We start from the raw sequence: 24,300 nt of genomic DNA, 5'->3' as shown, positions 1-24,300 counted from the left end.
CTTTCCCTCCCTCCCTCTCTCCCTCCCTCCCTCCCTCTCCCTCTCTCTCCCTGACACCCACTCTGATTTCCTGCCATATGCCCCCTCCAGGTCCCTTCCCCCAGGCTCCAAGGAAGCACTTTCTACAGAGAAGGGCCCCCCCCCCCCCCCCCCGCACACTGGCAGGAAGAGGGTCTGCAGTTTGCTTCCTGTCCTCCCTGAGATGGGGTGCCTCTGGTTCTCTCCCTGGGTCTGATTTTCTTGGTGGAGTAATTCCCCTCTCCTCTCTACTGCAGAGCCCTTCCTACACAGATACACACCACACACACATGCGCACCCCCCCATGTCCGGCCCTCTCTCATCCTGCCCCACCCACCACCAATCATGACCCACAGGGACGGGTGGGTTGTCTCATCCACACCCCGCCCTCTGAGGGCTGGAGCCTCCTGCTGAGAGGCCCTGCCAGTCTGGCGCTAAGCGGGCTGCCTTCGCTGCCCAGCACTGTGGCCTCTGATGCCCTGAGATGCCCACACCCAATCTCTCTGCCCCTCTGCCCGTTTTCTGGCTCAGCACCTGCCGGCGGCGTGCTGAGTGTGGGTGATACTGCGCTGCCTGTTGAATTCCCTGTCCTGAGGGTTGTGCTTGCCCTGGCCTATGGGCTTGTAGGGGCCGTTGGATTTATGGGAAACTTGGCCGTGCTGTGGGTGCTGGGTAACTGCTCGGCGAGGCCCTTGCCCACCGTCTGACACTTTTGTCTTCAACCTGGCTCTGGCAGACCTGGGGCTGGCACTCACTCTACCCTTCTGGGCGGCTGAGACGGCCCTGGGCTCCCACTGGCCCTTTGGAGGTGCCCTCTGCAAGATGTTCCCGACGGCCACTGTCTTCAACATCTACGCCAGCGTCTTCCTCATCACGGCGCTGAGTGTTGCCCGATACTGGGTGGTGGCCATGGCTGCAGGACCAGGCACCCCCTTCCCCTCTTCTGGGCCCGCACGGCCACCCTGGCAGTGTGGGTGGCAGCTTGCCGGGAGCCGGTCCATCCTTGCTGTTTCAAGGGACCTGGCATATATGGCATACGGTTCTTAATATGTTTGCTCACCTTCTTGGCACTGTGTTTTAACCAAGGTCACCTCTCCGAGAAAGATTGAATCCCCAGGTAGGGATTTTCCCCTGAAGTTAGGGAGGGAATAAAACCCCTCAACTAAGTGCCAGGCGGGTAATTAATCCCTTTAACTACGAACAATCATGCTTAAACTACATAATCTTTTCTCCCTGGAATGGAGATAAGAAACGCCCTAACCTTTGTAATAGAGATTGATGGGATTGAGTCAACTGGTATAAATACAGATGTAACAAGACAGAAAGACACAGAACTCAGAACACAGAACTCATGAGACAGAATTCAGAAGACAGAACCTACAGGGAGCCTGGAGACAGAAGAACTTCGCTGGAGAGAACATGGCAATAGATCCTGGACTGAACCTGACTATAGAACATGGCAAGAGAACCTGACTAGAACATGGCGACCAAACCTGGCTGGAGAAGTCCCTGTGTCATTCCTTCTTCACCGACTCCGTCCACACCTATGGGGACCCCTGGACCCGCTGGGGTTGGACCCCGGCAGCAGCTGCCCTGTTGGCAGTGCCCACGGCAGTCTTTGGGGCAGAGGGGGAGGTGTGGGGCGTGTGTCTCTGCCTGCTGCGCTTCTCCAGCAGGTACTGGCTGGGGGCCTACCAGCTGCAGAGGGTGGTGCTGGCCTTCGTGGTGCCCCTGGGTATCACCACCACCAGCTACCTGCTGCTGCCGGCCTTCCTGCGGCAAGGCGGCAGGATAGCAGGGTCGTAGCCCGCTCCATCTGCATCCTGGTGGCCGCCTCCTTCCTCTGCTGGTTCCCCAGCCACATGACCTCTCTCTGGAGTGTCCTCGTGAATTTTGACCTGGTTCCCTGGGACAGGACTTTCTCCGCCATCCACACCCACGTCTGCCCTGTCACCATCTGCTTGGCACACAGCAACAGCTGCCTCAACCCCGTGCTGTACTGTCTCCTGTGGCAGGAGTCCGGCAGGCCCTGGCAGGCACCTTCAGGGATCTCCGAGCGCGACTGTGGCCCCAGGACCGGGGTGAAGCAGGCGGCCTTAAAGGAGGTAGGCAGGCGGTGAGTGGAGAGCACCCCCAGGAGAGCGGCCCTTCTACCCTGCTCACCAATTGGACAAAGGAACACCTGGGTGAAGGTACAAACTACGCACCCTCTTTCTGGGGTCTTCCAAGGACAGGATCCGAGAGTCCTAGGGAGGGCGGGCCTGTCTGCCAGGCTGACATGCCCTCGGGGAAAGTCTTATCTTCAATTATTCTGGCTGTGGTGGCATGCAGCCGGCCGAGGCCCAGGTCAGGGCTGGTAGGACAAAGCTTATGTCTCCATTTGGAGGTGGGAAAGAGGAGGATCTAAAAATAAATATCTGGACCATCCAGAAGTGATCTTGACTCTTTATCCCAATTCCACCTTCAGTTCAGTGTGGACAAAAGCATTATTTGTCCCAACTCTGCCTTCTGTGAGAATTCCCAGGGAAATTCCCCTAAGGGTCCTAGACTCATGGATCGGAGCCAGTGCTCCCCCTGCCTGTCCTTCCTGCTCTCCATCTCAAACGGATGCACCCTTGTTCTTCTCTGGTGCCAGGACCAAAAATGCCCTCCTCCCCTGGCCATCTCCATCTTCTTACCCTCAGCGGTACCCACAGAAACTCGATGTTTGCAAAAACCTCAGCTGCAAAAGCTGTAGTTCCCATGTGGGGAGATGCCACCTGTGTAATCTTGCTGGATCCCTGGGTCTCTCCTTAAAGCAGGATTTAGAGGGAAAAGTGAAGATAAGACAAGTCAAGGATGTGGGCGAGGTGTGGTGAGGTGAGAGCTGCAGAATGGGGGTGGGAGAAAAGGCTGAAGGTGGGCTGGAGAAGTGGGAAGCATGGCTGGGGGTGCTATTCTTCCTCCCTATCCCAGAGTCAGAGCACCTGGATTCACATCCTAGCTCCGAGGGAACAAGTTAAGTTCCTTTCTTTCTCTGTACCCGTTTTCTCATCTGTAAAATGGGTTGCTACCTGACCGTTAGCTATTATTCTTACAGTCTGTGTAAAATGGAGTCAGAGAAGGAAAAAGAAACAATGAGGAGGTAGCTGGGAGATGGGGCTGGAGGGCCATAGAGGTCTTATCTGGAATGATTTTTTTAAAAAAATACATTCCTTTATTGATTTCAGAGAGGAAGGGAGGAGAGAGAGAGAGGAACATCAATGATGAGAGAGAATCATCGGCTGCCTCCTGCACACCCCCTACTGGGGATCGATCCTGCAACCCAGGCATGTGCCCTTGGCCGGAATCGAACCTAGGGCCCTTCAGTCCGCAGGCTGACGCTCTATCCACTGAGCCAAGCCAGCCAGGGCCTGGAATTTTTACATGCTCTGGAGTAAAATGAAAATTTTATGTAAGAACTGAGTGAGGGGTTGGCTCCTCCAGCCCCTTTTGAAGGTGTGTTCTTTGGGGCAGGGGGTTCCCCCTTGGTTTCCAGATCCACAGAGACCCAAGACCCAGCAATGATGAAGGTTGGCGATCACAAGGGACTTTCTGGGGGGCAGCCCCTGAAAAGGGAGGTGGCAGAGAGAAGATGGGGTGGAGCTCCCATTTCCATTTCCCCCACCCCGAGCTCTGGCATGCCTCACAACCCTAACAACTCTAGCCACTCAAGGTCCCACAACCGCCAGGAGCAGCGCCCGTGTGTGGAGCCCCTCTGGCAAGGGCACCACAGGGCCTGCGGGCGCCCCTGCACCAGCTCCATCCGGTTGCCGAGGAGGCTGTAAACAACCACCCAATTCACCACATGTTAAGCAATACCGAATAGATTTAATTACCCTCTTGTTTAATTTCCTCTTTTTGATAATGTTTAAACTGGTTCTAAAACTCCAGGTCTGTTCCCAGCCGATTCAGGATGGGAAACCCTTACCCACCTAAGCACCCTTTGGCCACCCCACGCGTCAGCTCCTCCACTGACCCTAGCTCTGCCGGCCCCGGATATTGGCTCCGGTGGGGCCTCTGCTTCAGGGGACCCAGGGTAAATATTGACAAAGTCTGAACAGGTCCGATCCAGAGCCGAATGCACCTAGGCCTCCCCTTAGGAGGGGTGGGGAGGCAGGAGAGGGCACAGCAATGGAGGCTGGCTGGGCAGCTCCTCTCGCCTGGAAAGGCACTGTTTTGGCAAATATCTGGGCCCTGGCTCCTTGTAGCACAAACGGAGAGCTTCGAAACTGCAGGAGAGACAGTTAAAACCGAAAATGGGGCAACAGGACATCTTGTTTCTAAGAATGAGGGGGTTTTGGTCGGGAGGAGGGGGGTGGTCACAGGAGGGGCAGCGCTGCCAGGAATAGAGCTTGGGCTTTACACACACGCGGGGCCTGCCCAGCATCCTTCACTGGGCCGCTGCGAACACGTGGGAGGAGCCTGTGTTCCCTTCAGTGGTCTTCGGATGCAACCTAACACCCTCCTCCTACCCAGCACTGGTCTTCCTCCCTCCTCGCCACCTTTTTACAGCCTTGGGTGCCAGCTGACACAGCAGAGGGCTGCTGAGCCACGTGCCAGGGTTTGAAACCTGGAGCTTTGATATTTTTAGGCAGAGTTGTGGAGGGGGAAGCGAAGGCCTGCAGCTGGGCCTGCCGCCTAGATTTCCATGTCCACAAATGACAGCAATTCCTCCTGCAGACTCCGTAATGGATGAGCAAGTTCCTCGTAGATGAGCATCACAGGCGTGGAGGGTGCTGGCGGCTCCGCCAAGCCCACCCCCCACCATGGGACTCCAATTCCTCTTTCTAGCTGAGGTCTTGAGCCCCACTCTTCTCATCTCACCCCATCAGCTCCTACAGACATATGTGCACCTATTGCAGCATTTCTACAACTCTAGACTCGCCTCCCCCCACAGCCCCAGAGTAGGGTATTATCCGGAAACAGGAAGTAAAATTAATCAAAACGAGAACTGAAATTAACCCGATCTCTCACTGCCTCTCAGAGAGCACAGGAGAGCTCCTCTGAGGGGCACCGTCTGGAAGAGGGTGCCCAGGGCTCTGACACGTGAAGAACCAGGTCAGCGTGGTGGCTGACCCTGAAAACAAAGGACACCGAAGAGAGGCTCAGAGGAACTGTGGCCAAAGGGAGGGGAGGGGGCCAGAGGCCCAGGCCGTTTCTGAGCACAGCATGCAAATGAGATGAAAACAAGTCTTCTAATATTGGAATCCCCAGTCCTTGTTTGTGAATATCAGTAATGACAACAGAAAAAGGAGGTACCAGTTCCTTTTGTTCGGGCCACCTTGCCCCTCTGGGGGCGGAAAGGCCCCTCCCTGGCTCTCCCCTCATCAGCACCATCAGAACCTCAGACATTCAGAGACAGCGCTTCACGGGGTTCCAAGTGTTTAATTTTCCTTTCTTTACCTTTTATCGTTTTTTTGTTTCTGTTTTGTTGTTTTTTTACACAATCAAATTGGTAGAAAAATGCTTGGCGCTGGTGGGCATTTGGGGGTCCATTGAAAATCCCCCCCAATTCAGGCGGAGCTTTCAGGTCATGGTTGGTGAGCTGGGGGATAAGGTCAGGGTTCATAGAGATTTCCCAACTCACCCTAGAACTTTTTCCCAAATGGCTGCGGAAGAGGTCAGACTAGTTCCCCTGTTGCTATGGATGAGGGCTGAAGTCATGATTTCCCCCACCCCTCAAGTTCTTCAGAGATGTGGAGATAGAAGGCTGCAATTTCTAATCGCCTACAATCTTCTCTTAAAAATATAAAACACGTGCAGTTGGCTTTGGTACAAAAAAAAAAAAAAGAAAACAACACAAAGACATTCTGGTCCCTGTGGGTTTCCCCCTCACCCCCAACAGACCATGATGGCCACCTCAACCTCTATTCCATCCACTCTAGGAAGCCAGGTTGACTCCCTGGGGTTCCACCGAGGACGGAGAGAAGAGAGAACAGCAGTAAGAGGTTGAGGGGAAAGGGATACGGCCCTGCCCATAGCCCTTCTCGAAGGGGCAGTCGGGTCCTACAGCTGCAGCCGCTCCTCAAAGACGATGTTGCTGGGAGGGTGGCAGGGCTGGAGTCCGGCAGCTGCATGGTTACGTCTGAATAAACCCCAGTAGTGTTAAAGGACAAGGCCCCTTGTTCCCTATGGCTTGGCTCCCATGTCCCTGGTCCTCTAAATCCCCTTTCTCCCTCCATAACTAATAAACAATAAATAAATAAACTTTCCTAAAGTCGAGGGAAGAAGGCATGAAGAATCGGCATCTGTGGTGTACTTCTGGATGCCACCAGGGGGCACTGTGGCCTAACTCCCCCCAGCTTCCTAAATGGCCCCAGGTATCCAAGGACCCCAAGAGCTGGCAAGGACAGTCAGCAGTTCAAGTGTTCCCTGCTCATCGGCAGGCTGGAGTCCCCAGGGTTTGCCTCCCTCAGTAATATTCTTCAGGGGGCACCGGAAGGAGGGAGGGGCCCCCTTAGCTCTCCGGAGCTACAGGCTCCCCATCGCGGCTCTCCGTCTCCTCGGGTATGTCCTGCATTCTGGTGAAATCTGCGGGGGGCAGGGCAACGTTAGTGTGTGGACAGAGGCTCCATGAGCACCCACCCTGCACGCATGCCTCCCCATCTGTGGGCTCTGCGGGCCGTGAGGGAGGACCAACTTCTGTGAATCCTCGATGAGGGGAAAACCTCCGTCAACAAAGTAAGCGATGTGCTCACACCTTGGTAGGTACTTCATATACTGGTAAGTATATGAAGATACAATTTGATTAATAAAATAACAAGGTATTTTAAGATTGCTATATGAAGTTATAGTAGCTTTGGGTTATTTTGTATTTCCTGAGCCAACTAAAAGAACTTGGAAGTCTGTCACTTTTTTTTTTTTAACTTAAAAAAAAAATCTCTTTCTAAAAATAAATAAATTTATTTCTAACCCTGGCTGGGTAGCTCAGTTGGTTAGAGCATCATCCCAATACGCCAAGGTTGCTGGTTCCGTCCCGGGTCAGGGCACATACAAGAATCAACCAATGAAAGCATAAATAAGTGGATGTTTCTCTCTCTCTCCCCCTTCCCTTCTCTCTCTAATATGTATGTATTTCTACTTGAAAAGGCTGGGAACCAAATGACTTACTAGAGAAGGAGTGGCACCTACATTCTTTGCTTCCTAGAGTTTCACCACTCACTCACCATCGGACAAAGCAGGAAATCCTTGTGTCCTTCCCAAGGGTTACCGTAGACCCCAGTGGTTAGTGAGGGGCCTTCCTGAATGTCCCCAAGCTCCAGGACACAGGCTCCACTTGGAAAGCACAGCCCAAGGGTCTGAACCCAGGTGGCACCCCACTTCCATTCCACGTCTCTGCCAGGATCTCACCTCGGGGACTATGGGGCGGAGACAGGCGGCTGCTTCCTTCCTCCTCGCTGCCAGTGTCAGGGTCGCTGCTGTCTTGTAGCCGCTCCTCGGGGCTGCCCAGCTCCTGCCCCTCCCGATCCTCAAAGGGCCGATGGACAGCGCGGACAGTCACAGGCAAATCCAGGCGGTCGTGGCCTCGACTGGGCTGTGGGCCGCGCGCAAGAAAAGCAGCAGGTCAGGGACTGAGGCGTGTGACAACTGCAGGCCCTGCTCAGCTGGGGCCATGGGCCGCCTGGGCCCCAAGACCCAATTCTCTCCAGTACCTCCACCACTGACTGACTCCTTCTGCACCCCCCTAAAACGCTCAGTGCTCTCACTGGTCCTTCGAGTCGGTTGCCCCGTTTCATTTGGGCTCAAGTCCCCAGTTCCTTTCAGGTTCTCCCATGGGCCCTGCAGTCCACCTCAGGTCAGTTCACTACTCCAAGCTCCCTTACCTGAGGGGGGCTGAAACTCAAGTACAGGGCATCGCCGGCCGGGAGGCTCCGGCGCCGGGGATCCAGAGGCCTGCGGGCCCAGGGGGCCTCCTGGGGAACGGAGTCGGCCTGGCCCAAGGCGGCCAGCTGCCTGCGAGCCTCTTCAGCCTCCCGCTCCAGCAGGGCCCGGGCCTGCTCACTCTCCCGGAGCCGGGCTTCCAGGCTGCCGGCCTCGGCCGCCCGCTCTTCCCCGAGGCGCCGGCAGCGCCGCAACTCTTCCTGCAGCAGCGTGTGTTGCCGCTGCAGTAACGCCAGTTCCGTGGCCTGCTTTTCAGGAGCCCCAGGGGTAGCCCCAGCTCTGCCAGCCTCCCCATCCCGAGAGTTGGCTCGGGTCAGCTTCTCCCGTCGCTCCGGGCCCTCGGGCACTCGGGCTTCCATCAGCGTATCCTGCTGGGCCACAGCCGCCTGGGTGGAACGGGGACAGACGAGTCTATCAGAACCCCCATTCCCCCTATCCCTCACCCTCACCCCCAGGCACCAGGTCAGGATGCCTGGAGTGTTCCAGCTGGGAGAAGGCTTAGAAAGGCCTATTCAGCCCCAGCCAATGTGGCTCAGTTGGTTGAGCATTGTCCCATGCACCGAAGGGTCACCGGTTCGATTCCCAGCCAGGGCGCATACTCAGTTTGCAGGTTTGATCCCCGGTCAGGGTGCGTGCAGGAGGCAACCAATTGATGTTTCTCTCTCTCTCCCTCTCCCTTCCTCTCTCTCTAAAATCAATAAAAACATTTAATTTAAAAAAAAAAAAAGGCCTATCAGAATGACTCTGTCCACCTGAATGGGCAGCTCTGCGCTAGCTCCTCCCCTTCCCCATTCCTGCCCCTGCCCCACTGACCTGTAGGCCATGTAGAAGTCCATAAAGATTGACCAATCGCTGCAACGCTTCCTGAGGAGAGAGGAGAGAGTGGGGACAGGGCTCAAGCTTCAGGATGGGAGAACTGCCCGGAAGCTGGAATAAGTGTGGGTGTGGGGACAGTAAAACTTACAACTTTGAGGTGTAGACTCTCCCCCACACCCCTCCAAACTGGACTCCAATTTCTCAAGACTAAGAATATCCTCCCTTCAGTCTCCCATAGCATCCAGTTCCCATCTCACCTCCTGGGGAGATCTCAGCTGATTCCCATTTCGATCCTGCAGAAATGGGCAAGGAGAGGGAGTCAGCAGGCACACAAGTCCCTGGTGCCTGTCCCTGAGAGCTCCGTGTTAGGAATGTATAGGCCAGCTGTCCCTTTCCCATCCTCTAGCCAAGTCCTGACATCTCCTGAGGACCCACCTTCTGGCTGGAGTCTGAGTCGGCTCTGCAGAGTTCGATCGAGCCATTGAAGGTTCTGGCCTCACCATCTGTTGAGGAGAAAAGGATGGGCTGAGCTCACAGGACCCTGACAGCACTCGGGCCCTGGTACCACCCCATTCTCTTTAACCACCACCCCCCACCCTGGTCCCCTGCCCTGGCACTCACTGGCGGTGATTCCAGGACTCATGTTACCACCACTTTCTGCTTCCGTGGGCAGGCCTGGTTCCCGGGTCGAGAGCAGCTCCACTCCAGGCCCCACGAGCAGGTCTTTCAGGCCCTCCACTGAAGGGAAAGAAGAGGTGAGGACAGAGGTACTACAGAGCCCCGTGAGGAATGGGAGGCGAGGCCATTTGCCCAATACGCTTGGCCCACTCGGACATCGAGGGGAATGCCCTGCCCATGTGGGCGCCCACTCACACCACCGTGTACAAGGCACAGCTCACGGAAGGGGCCCGAGGGCAGCACAGGTGCTTGTAGGGTGACAGGCGCCCGTCTCCTCCCCTGCCTCCCCCAGCCCCGCGCACACAGCCGGCCCTCGGGGAGGCTACGGACTGCGGGCGGACATCCCTTTTGTCTGCATGCGTCCGGGTCTAGCTGTGTGTCCACAGGCTGTGACAGTGAGTGGACGAGCCTGGACCCTTCCCTGGGCGTTCCCTCACCCTCACGGATGGCGTCCTGCAGCAGCCGCTCGCCACGAGGGGACTCGAGGGACTCAGAACGGAAAAGGCCCCTGGGCAGCGTGGGCAGGGGCATCCCACAGCTGCCATTCTCTTCCACCTGGAAATGGGTCATCTCGGCAAACAGCCCGACCTTCTCCTGCAGCAGCTCCACCAGTGCCCGGTCTTTCTGCTGCAGCTCCACTGTGGACAAGGAACAGGTGAGCACACTAGAGGGCCGAGCAGGCACCCAGAGAGCCAGCCGTGGAGGGGCAGCCATCCCAGAGGCAGCCTTAGGGATTACAGGCCAGGGCTGGGCAGAGCAGCAGGACTTAATTTTGATTTTTGGCATGTGTGAAAAAGAAAAAAACATTTTGAGGGGGAAAGTAACATATACACTTCTGTTTTAAAAACAAAAGTGATAGCCCTGTCTGGGTAGCTCAGTTGGTTAGAGTGTAGTCCCGATACACCAAGGTTGTGGGTTTGATCCCTGGTCAGAGCACATATAAGAATCAATCAATGAATGCATAACAAGTTGAACAACAAATTGATGTTTCTCTCTCTCTTCCTCTCTCTCTTCCTCTCTCTCTCTAAAACAGTGGTTCTCAACCTTCCTCATGCTGCAACCCTTTAATACAGTTCCTCATGTGGTGGTGACCCCCAACCATAAAATTATTTTTGTTGCTACTTCATAACTGTAATTTTGCTACTGTTATGAATCGTCATGTAAATATCTGATATGCAGGATGTATTTTCATTGTTACAAATTGAACATAATGAAAAATCACAAAAACAATATGTAATTATATATGTGTTTTCCGATGGTCTTGGGCGACCCCTGTGAAAGGGTCATTGGACCCCCAAAGGGGTCGCGACCCACAGGTTGAGAACCGCTGCTCTAAAATCAATCAATAAGTAAAATAGAGTAAAAATGGTTGTGGTAGGGACTGAAGGTTGTCCGCCAGTTTTCACTCTCCACATCTTCCTTTAGTTAGAGAACGTGTATAAGTTTCATCTGGGCGCATGCTACCCAGTTTGACTACATTTCCCAGCTTGATTTGCAGCGAGACGTTGCCATATGACTAAATTATGGCCAATGGGTGCATCTTCCAGATCTGTCCTCAAAAGAAATGAGACATATTGCCGACCAGTGTGGCGTGGACCCATGAACCAGGAGGTCATGGTTTGATTCCAGGTCAGGGCACATGCCCAGCTTGCAGGCTCGATCCCCGTTAGGGGGCATGCAGGAGGCAGCCAGTCGATGATTCTCATCATTGATGTTTCTATCTCTCTCTCCCTCTCTCTGAAATCAATAAAAACATTTTAAAAAAAGAAATGAATATATGCCCTGGCCAGTGTGGCTCAGTGGATCAAACATCATTCCATGCACCAAAGTGTTGCCGGAGTGGTTCCCAGTCAGGGCGCATGCCCAGGCTGCAGGCATGATCCCTAGTTGGGGTGTAAGCAGGAGGCAACTGATTAAAGTTTCTCTCTCACATCGATGTTTCTCTCTCTCTCTCTCTCAAATCAATAAATATATTTTTAAAAAATAGATATAAACTCTCCTTGTTCCTTTATGCCTCCCTGCTAGCTGGGATGCAGATCATGCCCAAACTGAAATAAGACCCTATAGTAAAAAGTTACTGTCTCAACCCAGGTCTTCCTAGTTCCCCTTCCCAGAAGCAGCCATAATAATATCTGACCTTTTTTGAAATATTACACACACACACACACACACACACACACACTACATGACATATTTATCCCCATTATTTTTACACGGATGGTAGCATACACTTTATACTGTTTTAAACCTTGCTCTTTTCACTTAACAGTATGTTTCAGTTATGGATCTATATCAGCCCTCAGACAGCCATCTCATTGTGTGACTGTATCCTAAATTATTTAACGAATTTTGTGGGTGGGACTTACTCTTGATTCGCCGCAGGTAAGCCTCATCCTCTGTCTCAATCAGGGGGAAGTCCTCTCTGGATGGGCATCTGGAAAGGTAATAGTGCGGGTGGGGGTAAGGGAGGAAGCGAGGCTACAGACCAGGAGTCACTCTCCCTCCTTCGCAAACGTGTTCTATGCTTCCCTGGTATGACCCATCGGCCGCATGCCCTGGCTCCCTTCACTCCTGACCCGCCCCCTTTCTTAGCACCGATCCTCTGCATTTAGTGGGATGCATATCCCTCCCCTAAGATCACCTGGAGAGGCGGCATAGTGCAGAGGGACAACTACAGGCTTTGACCTCAAGCAAATGGGCCTCAAATCCTGGCTCCACTATTGCCAGGTGATCAACTTTCTATTTCCTCTTTTGGAAAAATGGGAATTCTATCTTCCTTATGGGTTTTTGTTAGTATTAAATGCAATAATATAACAGTGTTTTAATAATAGCAGAGGCTCAATGAACTATAATGAATAATATTATAATTTTCACAATTACAACTATTAATACTATTAATAAAGAGGCCACTGGAGATCTACTGTCAATAGAACAGGTATTTTGCACTGTTTTGCTAAAATAGGCAATTTCATAGTGTTGTATGCATTTCTGAAAAATTAGTTCAAAAGTCTAGATTGCAGAAGTTAAAATAATAGGTTTATAGGAGGACAGGAGCTGGCTGGAGGGGGAACAAGAGGAGGGAATGGGGGATATCTATAATAGTGTTAATAACGAAAAAAATAGGTTCATATATTATAAAGTGGAGAAGAATCCATTCTCTGAAAGCTGAAAAAAATTATAAATATCCTAATTGAGTGTAATCTTCAAGAATCAATTTTCAACATTTTACATGCACTTTACTTGACTGCCTCAAATCTAATGTGTGTCCATCAGAAGCTAAAGATTTGCTGCTTTAGCCTAGTTGGCGTGGCTCCGTGGTTGAGCTTCGACCAATGAACCAGGAGGTCATGGTTTGATTCTTGGTCAGAGCACATGCCCGGGTTGCAGGTTTGATCCCCAGTGTGGGGTGTGCAGGAAGCGGCCGATCAATATTTCTCTCTCATCAATGTGTCTATCTCCCTCTCCCTTCCCCTCTCTCCTTCTCTCTAAAAAAACACAACGAAAACCCATATTTTTTTTAAAAAAAGATTTGCTGCTGTAGCACACTGAACAATTTCCTTCTTGTCTCTCTTGTATGGAGTTTGTTTATGAGACTTGCTCCTCTTATCTCCAGTATCAATGCTTTTATTATCTTCTTTTTCATTCCTTTTTAGACAACAGAGGTAAAATCCAATCCAATCCAAATAGCAGCCCACTGCCTACCGACCAAATGGTAAAACAGCTGCAATTGGACTGTCGGCCCGGCAGGTATTCCACCATATTACAGCTCAAAACGTTCCTTTGCTCGTCAGCTCATGTTGCATTTGACAGGTGATTGGGGTGGTCATCACATATGAGAACATAAGATGACCTCCCCTGCCTTGGGCCCTCTGGTCTGCCCCCAGCCTCTGCCTCCACCTCTGAACCCTGGGTTCTGGTCCCGGGGAGCGCTGTGGCCTGGAGCCGAAGCGGCAGGTGCCCTGCGGCCACACACACACACTCACATGCGCACACTCTGCTGAATGACTCGGATCCAGGTGCTCCGATCATCCCGGGATGCCGTGTGGACCTCATACATCTCAGGGGGGGCCGCGCTGATCAGAAACATCCCTTTCTCCTGGTTGGCAATGTCCCGAACGATGAGATTCTGCAGTGATATCACCGAGGGCTTGTCCTGTCAGTCAGGGAAAGGAAGGAGTAAGCCTTGGGTATCTGGATGCTCTTCAGCTCTTCCGGAAAACACAAAGGGTGGACGAGTCCACCTACAGTCCAAGTTAAGAGCCCTGGCTTTGGTGCCAGCCAGAGAGCACCTAGAAGCACATGTAACCCTGGACAATTTAATTAACTTTAAGCTTGACTTTCCTCACCTACAAAAAGGGAGTATTAATAAACCAAAGACCTTATATGCATATATGCAAATACATGGACACAGACAAGAGGGTGGTGAAGGCCTGGGGCAGGGAGTGGGGGCGGGCTGGAGGAGGTCAATGGGGGAAAAAGGGAATATGTAATACCTCCAACCACAAGATTTATATTAAAAAGGAGGGGGGTATTAATTGGCCTCCCTCACAAGTGTAAAAGTGCCTGCACCCAGTAACAACACCTGTTAGTTATTCCGTCTTATTTTATTAGAGTAATGGTTACAACCATGGCTATTTCAGGGTTCTTTCGGACTCAGGGAGGAAAGCAAAAAGGGCCTGAAACGCTCGTCTGTGCTGGTTGAAAAAGGAGGTGGAAGGTCTCACCAGGGTAGGAAAGATGTACTTCTGGTCCTTCTCTTGGAGAAACACTAGCACGTCTGTCATCAGCAGCATCAGCACATCTGGCAGGGGGGCCAAGGCGGGGGCGCAGTCAGCATGAGAGCGTCTCGGCAGCGGTTTCCTCTTCCCCAAGGATCAGGCTGGCCCCATCGGGTTACAACTCCTGATCCCCCTCTGCCTGGCCTCTCTTCCCTCTGGTTGCTCCCTCCACCCGTGCAGCCCTCGCGCCTCGCCTCCCCATTCTTACAGCTCAGACTGCGAGAGGGGGAAATGTATGTGCTATCGGGCAAAACAGCTTCTTAGGCTAGAAGAGACCACCAGGGTTTACCCAACGGCTTTAAAGAAAAACCTCTGTACCCAAGTGATACAGGTTGGGTTTGGTTTCTAAAATATTTTTTTTATTGATTTCAGAGTGGAAAGGGAGAGATAGAAACATCAATGATGAGAATCATTGATCGGCTGCCTCCTGCACAACTCACACTGGGGATCGAGCCCCCAACCCAACCCAGGCATGTGCCCTGACCAGGAATCGAGCCATGACCTCCTGGTTCATAGGTTGGTGCTCAACCACGGAGCCACGCTGGCCAGGCTACGCAGGTTTCTTAACCTGGAGTCCACAGACCCCTACAATGTCCACTGCTGGGCTCCAGAGGCTCCGCAAACCGTCTGAAGTTGCATAAGCAACTTTGCATATTAATATAACATGTGTTTTTCTGGGCGAAAGGGTCCAGAGAATAAAACGGATTCCCAGAGCAGGAGGGGCCCACCCTTTTTCAACCTTTCAGCTCTATGTCTGACACCTAATAACATATGACCTTTTGGGAAGCTGGACCTAAATTCCCCGTGCCCAGCATAGTCCCACTTCTCGTTTTGTGCTGGGCCGGCAGGGGAAACGTTGGGCTCCTTATCCATCTCTCTCACAGCTGAGCAATGCCATCTGCTTCCACTCCAGCAGGCCCCGCTTCATGCCCCTCCTCTGCCCCACCTTCTAGGCCCTCAGAGCCTATGAAGTCCTGCACTTTAAGACAGCGGAAGGAACAAGGGTCAAGTCCATAAAACTCAGATGTCATGAAAGCACACACTTGCCCGGCCAGCATGGCTCAGTGGTTGAGCATCGACCTATGAATCAGGAGGTCATGGTTCGATTCCTGGTCAGGGCACAGGCCTGGGTTTCAAGCTCAATCCCCAGAAGGGGGAGGTCAGGAGGAAGCCAATCAGTGATTCTCTCTCATCATTGATATTTCCATCTCTCTCTCCTTCTCCCTTCCTCTCTCTAAAATCAATAGAAAATATTTTAAAAATATAGCACACACTCACCCTTTTCCCTTGGAGATCTTATTGAAGTGTGGGCACACAAAAGGGGCAGGCATTTGCTAAATGCTTCACCAATAAAGATCTCCAGCCCTAACCGGTTTGGCTCAGTGGATGGAGCGTCGGCCTGCGGACTGAAAGGTCCCAGGTTCGATTCCGGCCAAGGGCATGTAACCTTGGTTGCGGGCATATCCCCAGTAGGAGGTGTGCAGGAGGCAGCTGATCGATGTTTCTCTCTCATGGATGTTTCTAACTCTCTATCCCTCTCCCTTCCTCTCTGTAAAAAATTAATAAAATATATTTTAAAAAAAAGATCTCCAGTCTTTCTAGTTCTAACCCCCTCACTCCAGCATAGTCTATACCTATTCTTAGCTGCTGCATGGGAGGAATGGGCAGGAGAGAAAGGGGTGAAGGAAAGTGGCTGGTGAAGTCTGCAATCCGCAAGCACATGGGGATTCTGCCGTAGGACAGAGGTTCCAGCCAGGCTTGGCCGCAGGCAGCACAAACCAAGACCTATTACTCTCTTTTTCTGATTTAGGTAGGAAAGATCTGGACAGTACGGCCTGGGTAGAGAGCCTGGGAAAGCGTGCCCCAGCCCCAACACACCCCCTCAGCTCTTTTCTGCCTTCTCCAGTCTGCCCACCCTTTGCTGGGCTCAGTCCCCAGCTGTGTTCCCAAAGCTCCTGCCCATTCCCAGCCCCGGCAGCTGGGAATCCAGTGGATAGAGCCAACTGCCCCAAGCTTATCCTATGGTCCTGGGGTTCCTCTGTCTTCCTCATCAAAACTGATAGCTCTCCGGCACGCGCTCGCAAGGACCAAAGAAACGAATAAATACTGCCCTGGCTGGTTTGGCTCTGTGGATAGAGCGTTGGCCTGCAGACTAAACGGTCCCAGGTTTGATTCTGGCCAAGGGCACATGTCCGGGTTGTGGGCTCGATCCCCAGTAGGGGGTGTGCAGGAGGCAGCCGGTCAATAATTCTCTCTCATCATTGATGTTTCTATCTCTCTCTCCCTCTCCCTTCCTCTCTGAAATTAATAAGAATGTATTAAAAATGAATAAATAAATTTTAAAAAAGAAAAGAAACGAATACATACTGATAAAGTCCCTGACTGGTCCGTAAAGTTAAACCCAGAGTGCAGACTTTCGCTGCAACAGAGACCATGCTTATTCCTCCCACCAGGCCTCCCCTGGGTGTGAAGCTGCAGAGAGAGATGTAAGGGCCGAATGCTTCTCCCTCTCCATCTCTGACTGCCCACGCCTGCCTGGCGGGCGAGGTGGCCACTGACCTTTGAAGCGGCCGGTCGCAGTCTTCCAGAGCAGGCAACCGTCGTGGATCAGCTTGCGCCGCAGAAGCTCCTCTCGGCCGAAGGGGCCCTTGCCGGGCACCGGTGTCTGGGCCCGAGGGTCCATGCGGTTGTAGATCTCCTGCAGGCGGGCCCCCTTCTCCAGCTCGTGCACATCCTGGTCCACATGGCACAGCAACTCCTTCACCAGCCCCAGAGCCGCTGTCAGGTCCTTGCGCTCCTCCTCCATCCCTGGCACCGGGTCAGCATGAGGGGTGGCTCAGCGAGCTTCACCCCAGCCCCAGTTCCCTCCGAGTCGTGACCCCACCTTCAGAGGCTGCCTAGGTTCCGCCTCTGACTCTCTCCCTTCCCTTGGTCCTCCCAAGCCGTTCTGTTACCCCAAATGGCCCGCCCCTCCTCCCCTCCCTGCAGCCCGCCTCTCACCGTGGGAATGCTGCAGGATCCGGCTAATGAGCACCGGGTACTTGGTGATGCGCTGCGTCACCAGCAGGATGCACTCCTGTACCCCATGCCGCTTCAGCACAGCCAGGCGGGTCACTTTCTACAAGGACAGAGGCAGGACTCAGGGCGAGAGCGGGGGCGGGGGAGGGCAACACGGGGAAGGCTGGACTGGGAGCCTGCGCTCCGGTGCTGGCACGAGCTCGGCCATTGACCTCATGCTGGCTTAGGTGAGTGCGTCTGGAAAATGAGATCTACTGTGACGACCATCAGACCAAGCAGTGGAAAGCTCCTGCCGTGCTGCCACCGGAGGCTGGCCCACAGGGCTGGTGACCACCTGATCTCCACGCAGGTGCAGCCCACCTGCACCCGGGAGTGGGGGAGGCTGGGTTTGGGTCCCGGAGAGGTTTGCTCACCCGGATGAACTGCTGGAAGCGTTTGTCTCGAGCATATAGCTCCTTATAGAGCTTCAAGGCCTTGGTGTGGCGGCTACAGAACTCCGAGTAGGTCTTCCGCATCTGCTCCGCGCTGGGACCCGAGAACTAGAAGTTGGGGGAGCAAGGCTAGATCAGCATCTCCCCCAAAGCCGTACCTTGTCCCCTGTGTACTCTCTGGCCTCCAGCCAAACAGGCGTCTTCCTGCCTCTCCAATTCTCCCTGGCTCTACCCCCTAGAGTTGGGGGCAAGAAATGCCCTCCCTAGCCCTGGCCAGTATGGCTCAATTGGTTGAACATAATCCTGTGTACCAAAAGGTCACCGGTTCGATTCCCAGTCAGATCAGGGCACATGCCCAGGTTGTGGGTTGAATCCCCGATTGGGATGAGTATAGGAGGAAACCAATCAATGTTTCTCTCTCACATAGATGTTCTTTCCTCCCTTTCTCTCTCTCTAAAATCAACAAAAACATTAAAAAAAGAAAAAAAAAGAAAGGCCCACTCCAGTCACACCGCCTTTTCTCACCTGGCTAATGAGCAGGTCGCCCAAGCGAGGGATGATGAAGTTGCGGGTGCTGCCAGGGCACAGGGCCTGCCGTCGGCGCTCTAACAACTGGCTGAGGAAGCGTGTGTGGATATCACTGAGCTCGTCCACACAGGGGAACAGGCCCTGGACCACTCCCGGCTCCAGCTGTAGCTCTTCCAGCATCCCCGTGCGAAAGAGGCGGGTCATGATCTTCAACGTCCGCACATGGTGCAGCTCCGTCTGGATCAGCTCTGTGTGGACAAGAGGACATCTGGCCTCTACCTTGGCGTGGCCACAATTGGTGGGACCTAGGTTGGGAACCTCAGAGCACGACGTGAGGTTTGCAAGGCCCCTTCCAGGTCAACATTCTGCATTAGTATGATCGATCGTAGGTCATTTTCTAATCGTTTTTTTTGTCTTTATGATTGTCATCTGAAGTCGTAAGCTGCTTTAGGGCAAGGACCATGTATTTGTCTACATGTCTAGGTTTCCCACAGTCCCTAGCATGGTAACGGGCATGAAACAGGCCCAGAGTACAGACGAAGAATTGACTAGAATGAAGGGATAAAGACAGAGCCTTGGAGACCAAGAGTCCCTCGTGGCAATCTGTGGGATGCCAGGCAGGGTCTTGGAGACCAATGGGGTCAGAGGAGGGATCTTGAGAGGTGGGGACTGGCAGAAGGACACCAACGGACAGGACCTAGCGAAGGCGGAGGAGTCTCGGGGTGGTCTGGCTCACCATAGATGACATCCTGTTGCTTCATCACCTCCTTTTTATGCTGCTGCAGGAAGCTGCTATCCACAGCGAGGCTCCAGGAATCGGCTGCAAAGTCCTTCTCGTCCATCTCAAAGTCACTCATCAGCTCATTGTAGATGACCTCTGCACCTGGACATCAGTGGGGGCAGCAACTCAGAGCCAATCCCCGAGGCCCTGGGCCCTTCTCTAGACCCCCCGCCCCCGGCTCTGCCATTCTGGGCCTGCCCACCAGCCCCTCCTCTCCAGGTATCCCCAGGCCCCGCATGGTCACCTTCGTCGATGAGGGACTCCACCGATAGGGTTCGGTTCCGCATGTTGAGGGAGTCTGTGGACTGGGAGAGGATCCGGCGCAGGCCCAGTGGAGACTCATCGTTGAAGTGTCTGGGGGAAGAGCGGGTCGGCTGCATCACTCCATCGCCGGCCAGAGAGCCCTTCCCAGGCGCGGAACCGAAGCCGGGACCGCGAGGCAGTCACCCTCAGGGCTCCTTACCTGCCTGACTAATTCTGAACCCAGGCGTGGCAAGGACCTCTCGCCCGCTGGTCCCCACTGCCATCTTCTCTGCCTACCCGGCTCCCCTTCCCCCAGCAGAGGCTCACCCAGCGATGTTGGTTGTGGAAACACTCTTGGCTAAGGACAAGGAGGAGCGGCCTCGGCGGGAGCCCAGCAGGGACTGCCGGAAGCTGTCGGAGGGGTAGATGGCGGAGCTCGGCCGCTCCCGCGTGGTGGCTGCGGAGGGGACACCGAGCAGGCAAACGTCAAACGCATGTGGTGCCTGCCCAGGAACCCGGCCTCCCAGGCTCCTCCACGGAAAGGCCGGCCTCCTCTCCCACCCACCCTAATCGAAGGAAGATGCTAACAGCGGTGCTGCCTTACATTTGTGCAATACTTTTCACACACAAAGAGCTCTTCTTGTCTCAGCCCTTCCCCTCAACATGCCTATGAGCAAGCTGGAGCTCAGAAAGGGACTCAGTCTCGTCCGGGGTGACTCAGCCAGTGGATGAGCAGGGACTCACACCTGACTAAGCACCGCGCTCTTCCTGTTCCACCAGCACGGTCTGAACGGACACTTGGCCGCTGCCGCCAACACCCAAGGGCAGCGTAAGTAATAACCATAACAATGCAGGTGCGAGCAGGTGCAGACGGCCAGCCATCCCACGTCCTCACGCCCCTGGGGTTCTTCTGTCCTGCCCCTAAGCCCGAGAGTGCCCATCTCACCATCTGCTTCCAATTAAGGGGAGAAAGGTGCTGCGCCAGGGAACACATTCGAGGGGAGCAGCAGAGCCCGGGGGCCCCTGCACCCCCTCACTACTCACTCTTACTGCGCAGTGACACAGACTGCAGGGCAGTGCTGTTCTTCAGCAGGGCCGCCTTCTGCTGCTGCGGGACAGAGGGCGAGAGAGAGGCACCAAGAACAGCTGTCACCCAAGCGTCACCCCCACAGCCCAGGGCAGGGGCTGGGCAGCTGGCCCCCTTGGGAGAAAGCTGGCAGGACGGCTGCCATTCTCAGGGTGGCTGAGCCCAGTGCCGGGGAGATATGTCTATAGCAATAGGCTGGCCCGCTCAGGCCTGAGGTCTGGGGTGGAGGGTCTGGGCTGCCCCACGGTGAGGAGAGGGGTTGAGGAACACAGGGCAGGGGATGAATGAAAGGGCATGAGGGCACCGCACACTCGCTACCCTCTCCCCCAGCCCTCTGCCCTCCCTGCCATCTCACCTTCTGCTTGACCTTGGTACAGTTGGCGAGGGTGTCTTTACAGCGGTTGTGGATAGTCACATTGCAGGCTGGGAGGGTGGGGTAAAGAGGGTGAAGGGAGGGCCGGGCAGTACAGGAGGGGGCACACCCATATGCCGACGCCCATCTCCCCTGGGCCACACAGTCTCAGAGACTGTCCTCCCTTCCCAGGCTTCTCAACCATCGCCACGCCCCAGCCCCTCTCCTCCCGCCTCCTCCTTCCTTCAAGCAGGACATTAATTTAGGGGTACAGGTGTTGACCACAACTAAGTAATCAGGGCAGCAGCAGGCTCAAAGGTGACCTGAGGGGTGGACTAGAGGGAAGAAGGGGTTACTGGCAGCCAGATGAGTCCAAGAAGCACAAAGGTGGTTGAGAACGACAGATGGAAGAGAAGACGCCCACGGAAGCGAAGGTGGCACAGGAGCATCTGGGAAGGGGACTAGGGGCCGAGGGGAGAACTGAACATTCCCTGAGCATCTAGTCAGTGGTCCTAACAACCCTCTGCGGTAGACTCAGCTCTCCTTGTTTTCCAGACGAGGAACCTGGCCTAACGAGGCCAGATCACCTGCCAGAGGTCATATGGCTAGAGGTGGAGCCGGGATTTCAACTCCGGTGTGCCCGAGCCTTCCACTGAACCACACGCCTGCCCATGAACTCTGCCCAGCCCTACGCAGGGTGAGGGCGATGGGCCCAGTGGTAGAGTGGGGCTGGGCCCAGCCCTGCCCTTCCCTCCACTGCTTGCCTCTGCACTGCTCAGCTCTGCATGCTCTGCCTCCAGTCAATCTGCCTTCTTCCAGGCCCAGGAGTCCTGTTCTCTAACTGAGGCGAACCTACAGCGCTCACACTCCATCTGCTTCTCCCCATCACCCACCCCACACACCTGGCCGTGGGGTAGAAGAGGCGAGGAGAGGGAGAACAGCCCAGCCCAGCACTGGAACCACGGGCCGCCCCTTTCCCCTGACATGCCCTCAGCCCTTGTTCCTCTCCAGCTTCCCCTCCTCCATCCAACAACACCGGAAATTCTGCTAACTCCTTCAGACAATACACAGCACCACGCTCACTTCCACAAATACAAGGCAAGCAGGGTGGGGCGGGGGGGCAGACAGAAGTGGGGGCAGGGGCTGCCCCCACCCCCCAGGAGCTCCCTTCTCCTATATCCCTCGCACCCAGTGTCTCTGGAGCGAACCTCCGCTTTCCACCTGCTCTCAAAATAGCACTTGCAGGCTGCCCGCCTCACCAGTTCCCCTGGCAACAAGCTCGGGATTGGGAATTTTGTCAGGTCTCTAGAGGGATTTAGGTTGGGGTTCCCTCCTCATCCTCATCACTCCAAGTAGAGCATCGAGGAAACAGTGGTCCTTTCTGGGGTTCCTTCCCCAGTTCCTGAGGGATTGAGGGCTACAGCCGTTGTCCACTCACCAGCAGCAGGTCCCAATACCTCAGGCCTGCTCTGATCACAAGCAGCTCTTTGCCATAAATTGGGGGTGGGGGGTGGAACAAGGCAGGAGCCCTCTGCATAGGCATTTTGGAGAAGGAAGAATCATACTTCCTAAATACAGGCTGCCTTCAGATGTAGGTGAAGGTCAGGACGTCTAACCCTCACCCCCCCAAAACACACACATCCTTGCTGGGTGCCCTCTCTCCACCCTGTAGTCAGTCAGACCAGAATGTGCGACAGAGGGTCCTAAGCCCGTCTTCTGCTTCAAGCTGCAGACATTTCAGGCCCCACCCACAGTCGATAGAAAGGGAGTGGCCAGGGGCCCCCGGAGTCCTGAGCGTCCAGTTCTGCCCAGAAGACAGGCAGAGCCAGCTGCAAGTTCAGTAGCTTGCCACCAAGCTGCCCTCGCCTGCCCCCACCTGCCCTCACATGCATTCCTGCTCCTGCTCCAATCAGCTCCCCAGCTGTTCAGGGAGCCGGGGACACGCAGAGGATGACAGCTGCACTGGGAGCCATCCTCCCCTCCCCTCCCCCACCCTCCCAGATAGTCCTGCTTGTGCCACAGTCCGACTGCCACCACCCCTCGGTGGGAGGAAAGGGAGCAAGGGAGCAAGGGAGCAAGCATCTGGCCCTGGCATTGGGACCCAGCTGGGGCTCTGAGTGGAGGGTGACCCCTATGGATCCAGAGCAGAAAGGACAGATGGGAAGACGAGCGTCAGAGTGACATTCAGGGTCCAACTTACTTGGGCAGATGAGCGCCTCCTTGGCTGTGATGCTCTTGTTACAGGCATAGCACATGGTCATGCCCGAAACGGAGATGGTGGTGAAGAGGTGCCCGTTGGTATAGCGGGCATCCTTGGCTTCCTTCATCTTCTCCTTTTCCCGGGCCTGCGGAAGGGGTGAGAGAAACACTCAGTGAGGCTGGAAAACGCCAGAGTGCCGGGAGAGTCCAGAGAGACAGGCCGGGGAGGAATCCTGCCGAGGGATGCCGGAAAGACACCACCGCCTACAGCGGAGCCTGCTGCAGCTCTCGGGCCAGCCCCGGGGACCAGCTGGCCCCGACCGACCTGGCCCCTGCGGCTCGGCTGCCTCCGGTTGCCACTCATCTCCCTGGTCTAGCCCTCGGCGTCCTCACTCCACCTTCCAGCCCTAGCTCCGCTCGCCCCCGCGCTGCTGAGCTCTTCTCTGTGCCAGAGGAATATGCGCAGAGAGGAGGGAGAGCAGGCGAAGCAGAGGATGCCAGCTCACCAGCGCTTTCAGATCTATGGGAGTTAGCTCCTCTTATAACCATGACAACCGATGTTGGAGTCACTGTCTCTGTGGCAGTCACAGTGGGGGGGAGGGGGGAGGTCCCCTTATTAGATTGGCTGAAGGGGGCAGAATGCCTCCACTGCTACCCCCAGCCCAGAGTCAGGGTCCCAAACCTCTGACTCTTCCACACACACTCAGCCAAGTACACGGCCCGGAGGCAGGAGGCAGCGTGTTCTCCTCCGCTAACCCTGGGGTAGGAGGAGCCTGGTTTTGGCCTTGGGTCACTCCTCCTCTCGCTCTAAGGGAGGGAGGAAACTCGCCGGCTAGGTGTCTGGCTAGGTGTCGTTCTTGGCAGGAAGTCTCTCCTGCGGTGTAACTTTAATCCTCCTCAAAAACCCTCCAAAACCTGGGATGGCTCCCTCTCCTCCTCCTCACCCAGGTAGTCTCTCCTATCCGAGGAAGTTCCTTCTGACATCTACCCTCCATCCTCCAGCTGTCACATCAGTTCTTCCGGCTCTGGGCTCCCCTGAGATGGGGCACACTGTGAGCCCTCCCTCAAAACCTCAGAGGCTGGCTGTTCCCATCTCTGCTCTCTCCTCCCACTCCCCTCTGACCTCTGGACCCCTTTTCTGACCCCCTCAAGCCACTGAGCTTCCTGAAAGCCTGAGGAGGGGAGGAGATGGGATACCATCCTTCCCGCCTGCTCCAGGGCCTCCGGCAGCAGCCACTGTCGGAGGAAGAACAGGAACAGCAGCTCGGACCACCCCCTGCTTCCTAGCCCCTCAGAACCCAGTGGATCATTTGCGGAAGCCGAGGGTCTGAGCCCCGAGGTGGAGGACAGTGGTGGGGGCCCTGGGACAGAGAATTAGAGCTCAGGGGAGAGCCCTCAGGCCGGACCTCAGGCCCAAGCCTGAGTCCAGTCACTCCCAGCTCCGGCCACACTAGCAGTTAAGAGGTGGG

The 24,300-nt window shown here is 54.8% G+C and overlaps 2 protein-coding genes across 8 annotated transcripts in view; one reads left to right on the top strand and one right to left on the bottom strand.

Moving 5' to 3' along the window:
• Nucleotides 1-431: 431 nt before the first annotated feature.
• Nucleotides 432-2,208, top strand: RXFP4 (relaxin family peptide/INSL5 receptor 4). The gene is given in 9 exon segments (XM_059674184.1): nucleotides 432-543; nucleotides 545-697; nucleotides 699-946; nucleotides 949-992; nucleotides 1,192-1,195; nucleotides 1,604-1,795; nucleotides 1,798-2,034; nucleotides 2,037-2,183; nucleotides 2,186-2,208. Coding segments are annotated over 9 exon segments (1,089 nt in total). The 5' UTR covers nucleotides 432-502.
• A 3,201-nt stretch (nucleotides 2,209-5,409) lies between these two features.
• Nucleotides 5,410-24,300, bottom strand: part of ARHGEF2 (Rho/Rac guanine nucleotide exchange factor 2) — a 44,601-nt gene continuing 25,710 nt past the window's right edge. For all 7 annotated transcript variants that reach the window (XM_059674179.1, XM_059674178.1, XM_059674176.1 and 4 more), the window contains 21 exons: nucleotides 22,833-22,977; nucleotides 20,636-20,703; nucleotides 20,238-20,301; nucleotides 19,521-19,650; nucleotides 19,195-19,304; nucleotides 18,906-19,052; nucleotides 18,167-18,417; nucleotides 17,624-17,749; nucleotides 17,193-17,310; nucleotides 16,752-17,000; nucleotides 14,139-14,215; nucleotides 13,398-13,567; nucleotides 11,781-11,848; nucleotides 9,852-10,052; nucleotides 9,358-9,474; nucleotides 9,172-9,239; nucleotides 8,994-9,029; nucleotides 8,734-8,784; nucleotides 7,863-8,306; nucleotides 7,390-7,573; nucleotides 5,410-6,570 (listed from right to left, as the gene is read on the bottom strand). In XM_059674179.1, coding sequence (XP_059530162.1) covers nucleotides 6,497-6,570; nucleotides 7,390-7,573; nucleotides 7,863-8,306; nucleotides 8,734-8,784; nucleotides 8,994-9,029; nucleotides 9,172-9,239; nucleotides 9,358-9,474; nucleotides 9,852-10,052; nucleotides 11,781-11,848; nucleotides 13,398-13,567; nucleotides 14,139-14,215; nucleotides 16,752-17,000; nucleotides 17,193-17,310; nucleotides 17,624-17,749; nucleotides 18,167-18,417; nucleotides 18,906-19,052; nucleotides 19,195-19,304; nucleotides 19,521-19,650; nucleotides 20,238-20,301; nucleotides 20,636-20,703; nucleotides 22,833-22,977 — 2,898 coding nt within the window. In that variant the 3' untranslated portion in view covers nucleotides 5,410-6,496. The remainder of the gene's footprint in view (nucleotides 6,571-7,389; nucleotides 7,574-7,862; nucleotides 8,307-8,733; nucleotides 8,785-8,993; nucleotides 9,030-9,171; nucleotides 9,240-9,357; nucleotides 9,475-9,851; nucleotides 10,053-11,780; nucleotides 11,849-13,397; nucleotides 13,568-14,138; nucleotides 14,216-16,751; nucleotides 17,001-17,192; nucleotides 17,311-17,623; nucleotides 17,750-18,166; nucleotides 18,418-18,905; nucleotides 19,053-19,194; nucleotides 19,305-19,520; nucleotides 19,651-20,237; nucleotides 20,302-20,635; nucleotides 20,704-22,832; nucleotides 22,978-24,300) is intronic.

This window comes from Myotis daubentonii, chromosome 18, assembly GCF_963259705.1.
Source record: "Myotis daubentonii chromosome 18, mMyoDau2.1, whole genome shotgun sequence".
Classification (NCBI taxonomy): domain Eukaryota; kingdom Metazoa; phylum Chordata; class Mammalia; order Chiroptera; family Vespertilionidae; genus Myotis; species Myotis daubentonii.
This window is presented reverse-complemented; position numbering and strand designations above follow the sequence as displayed.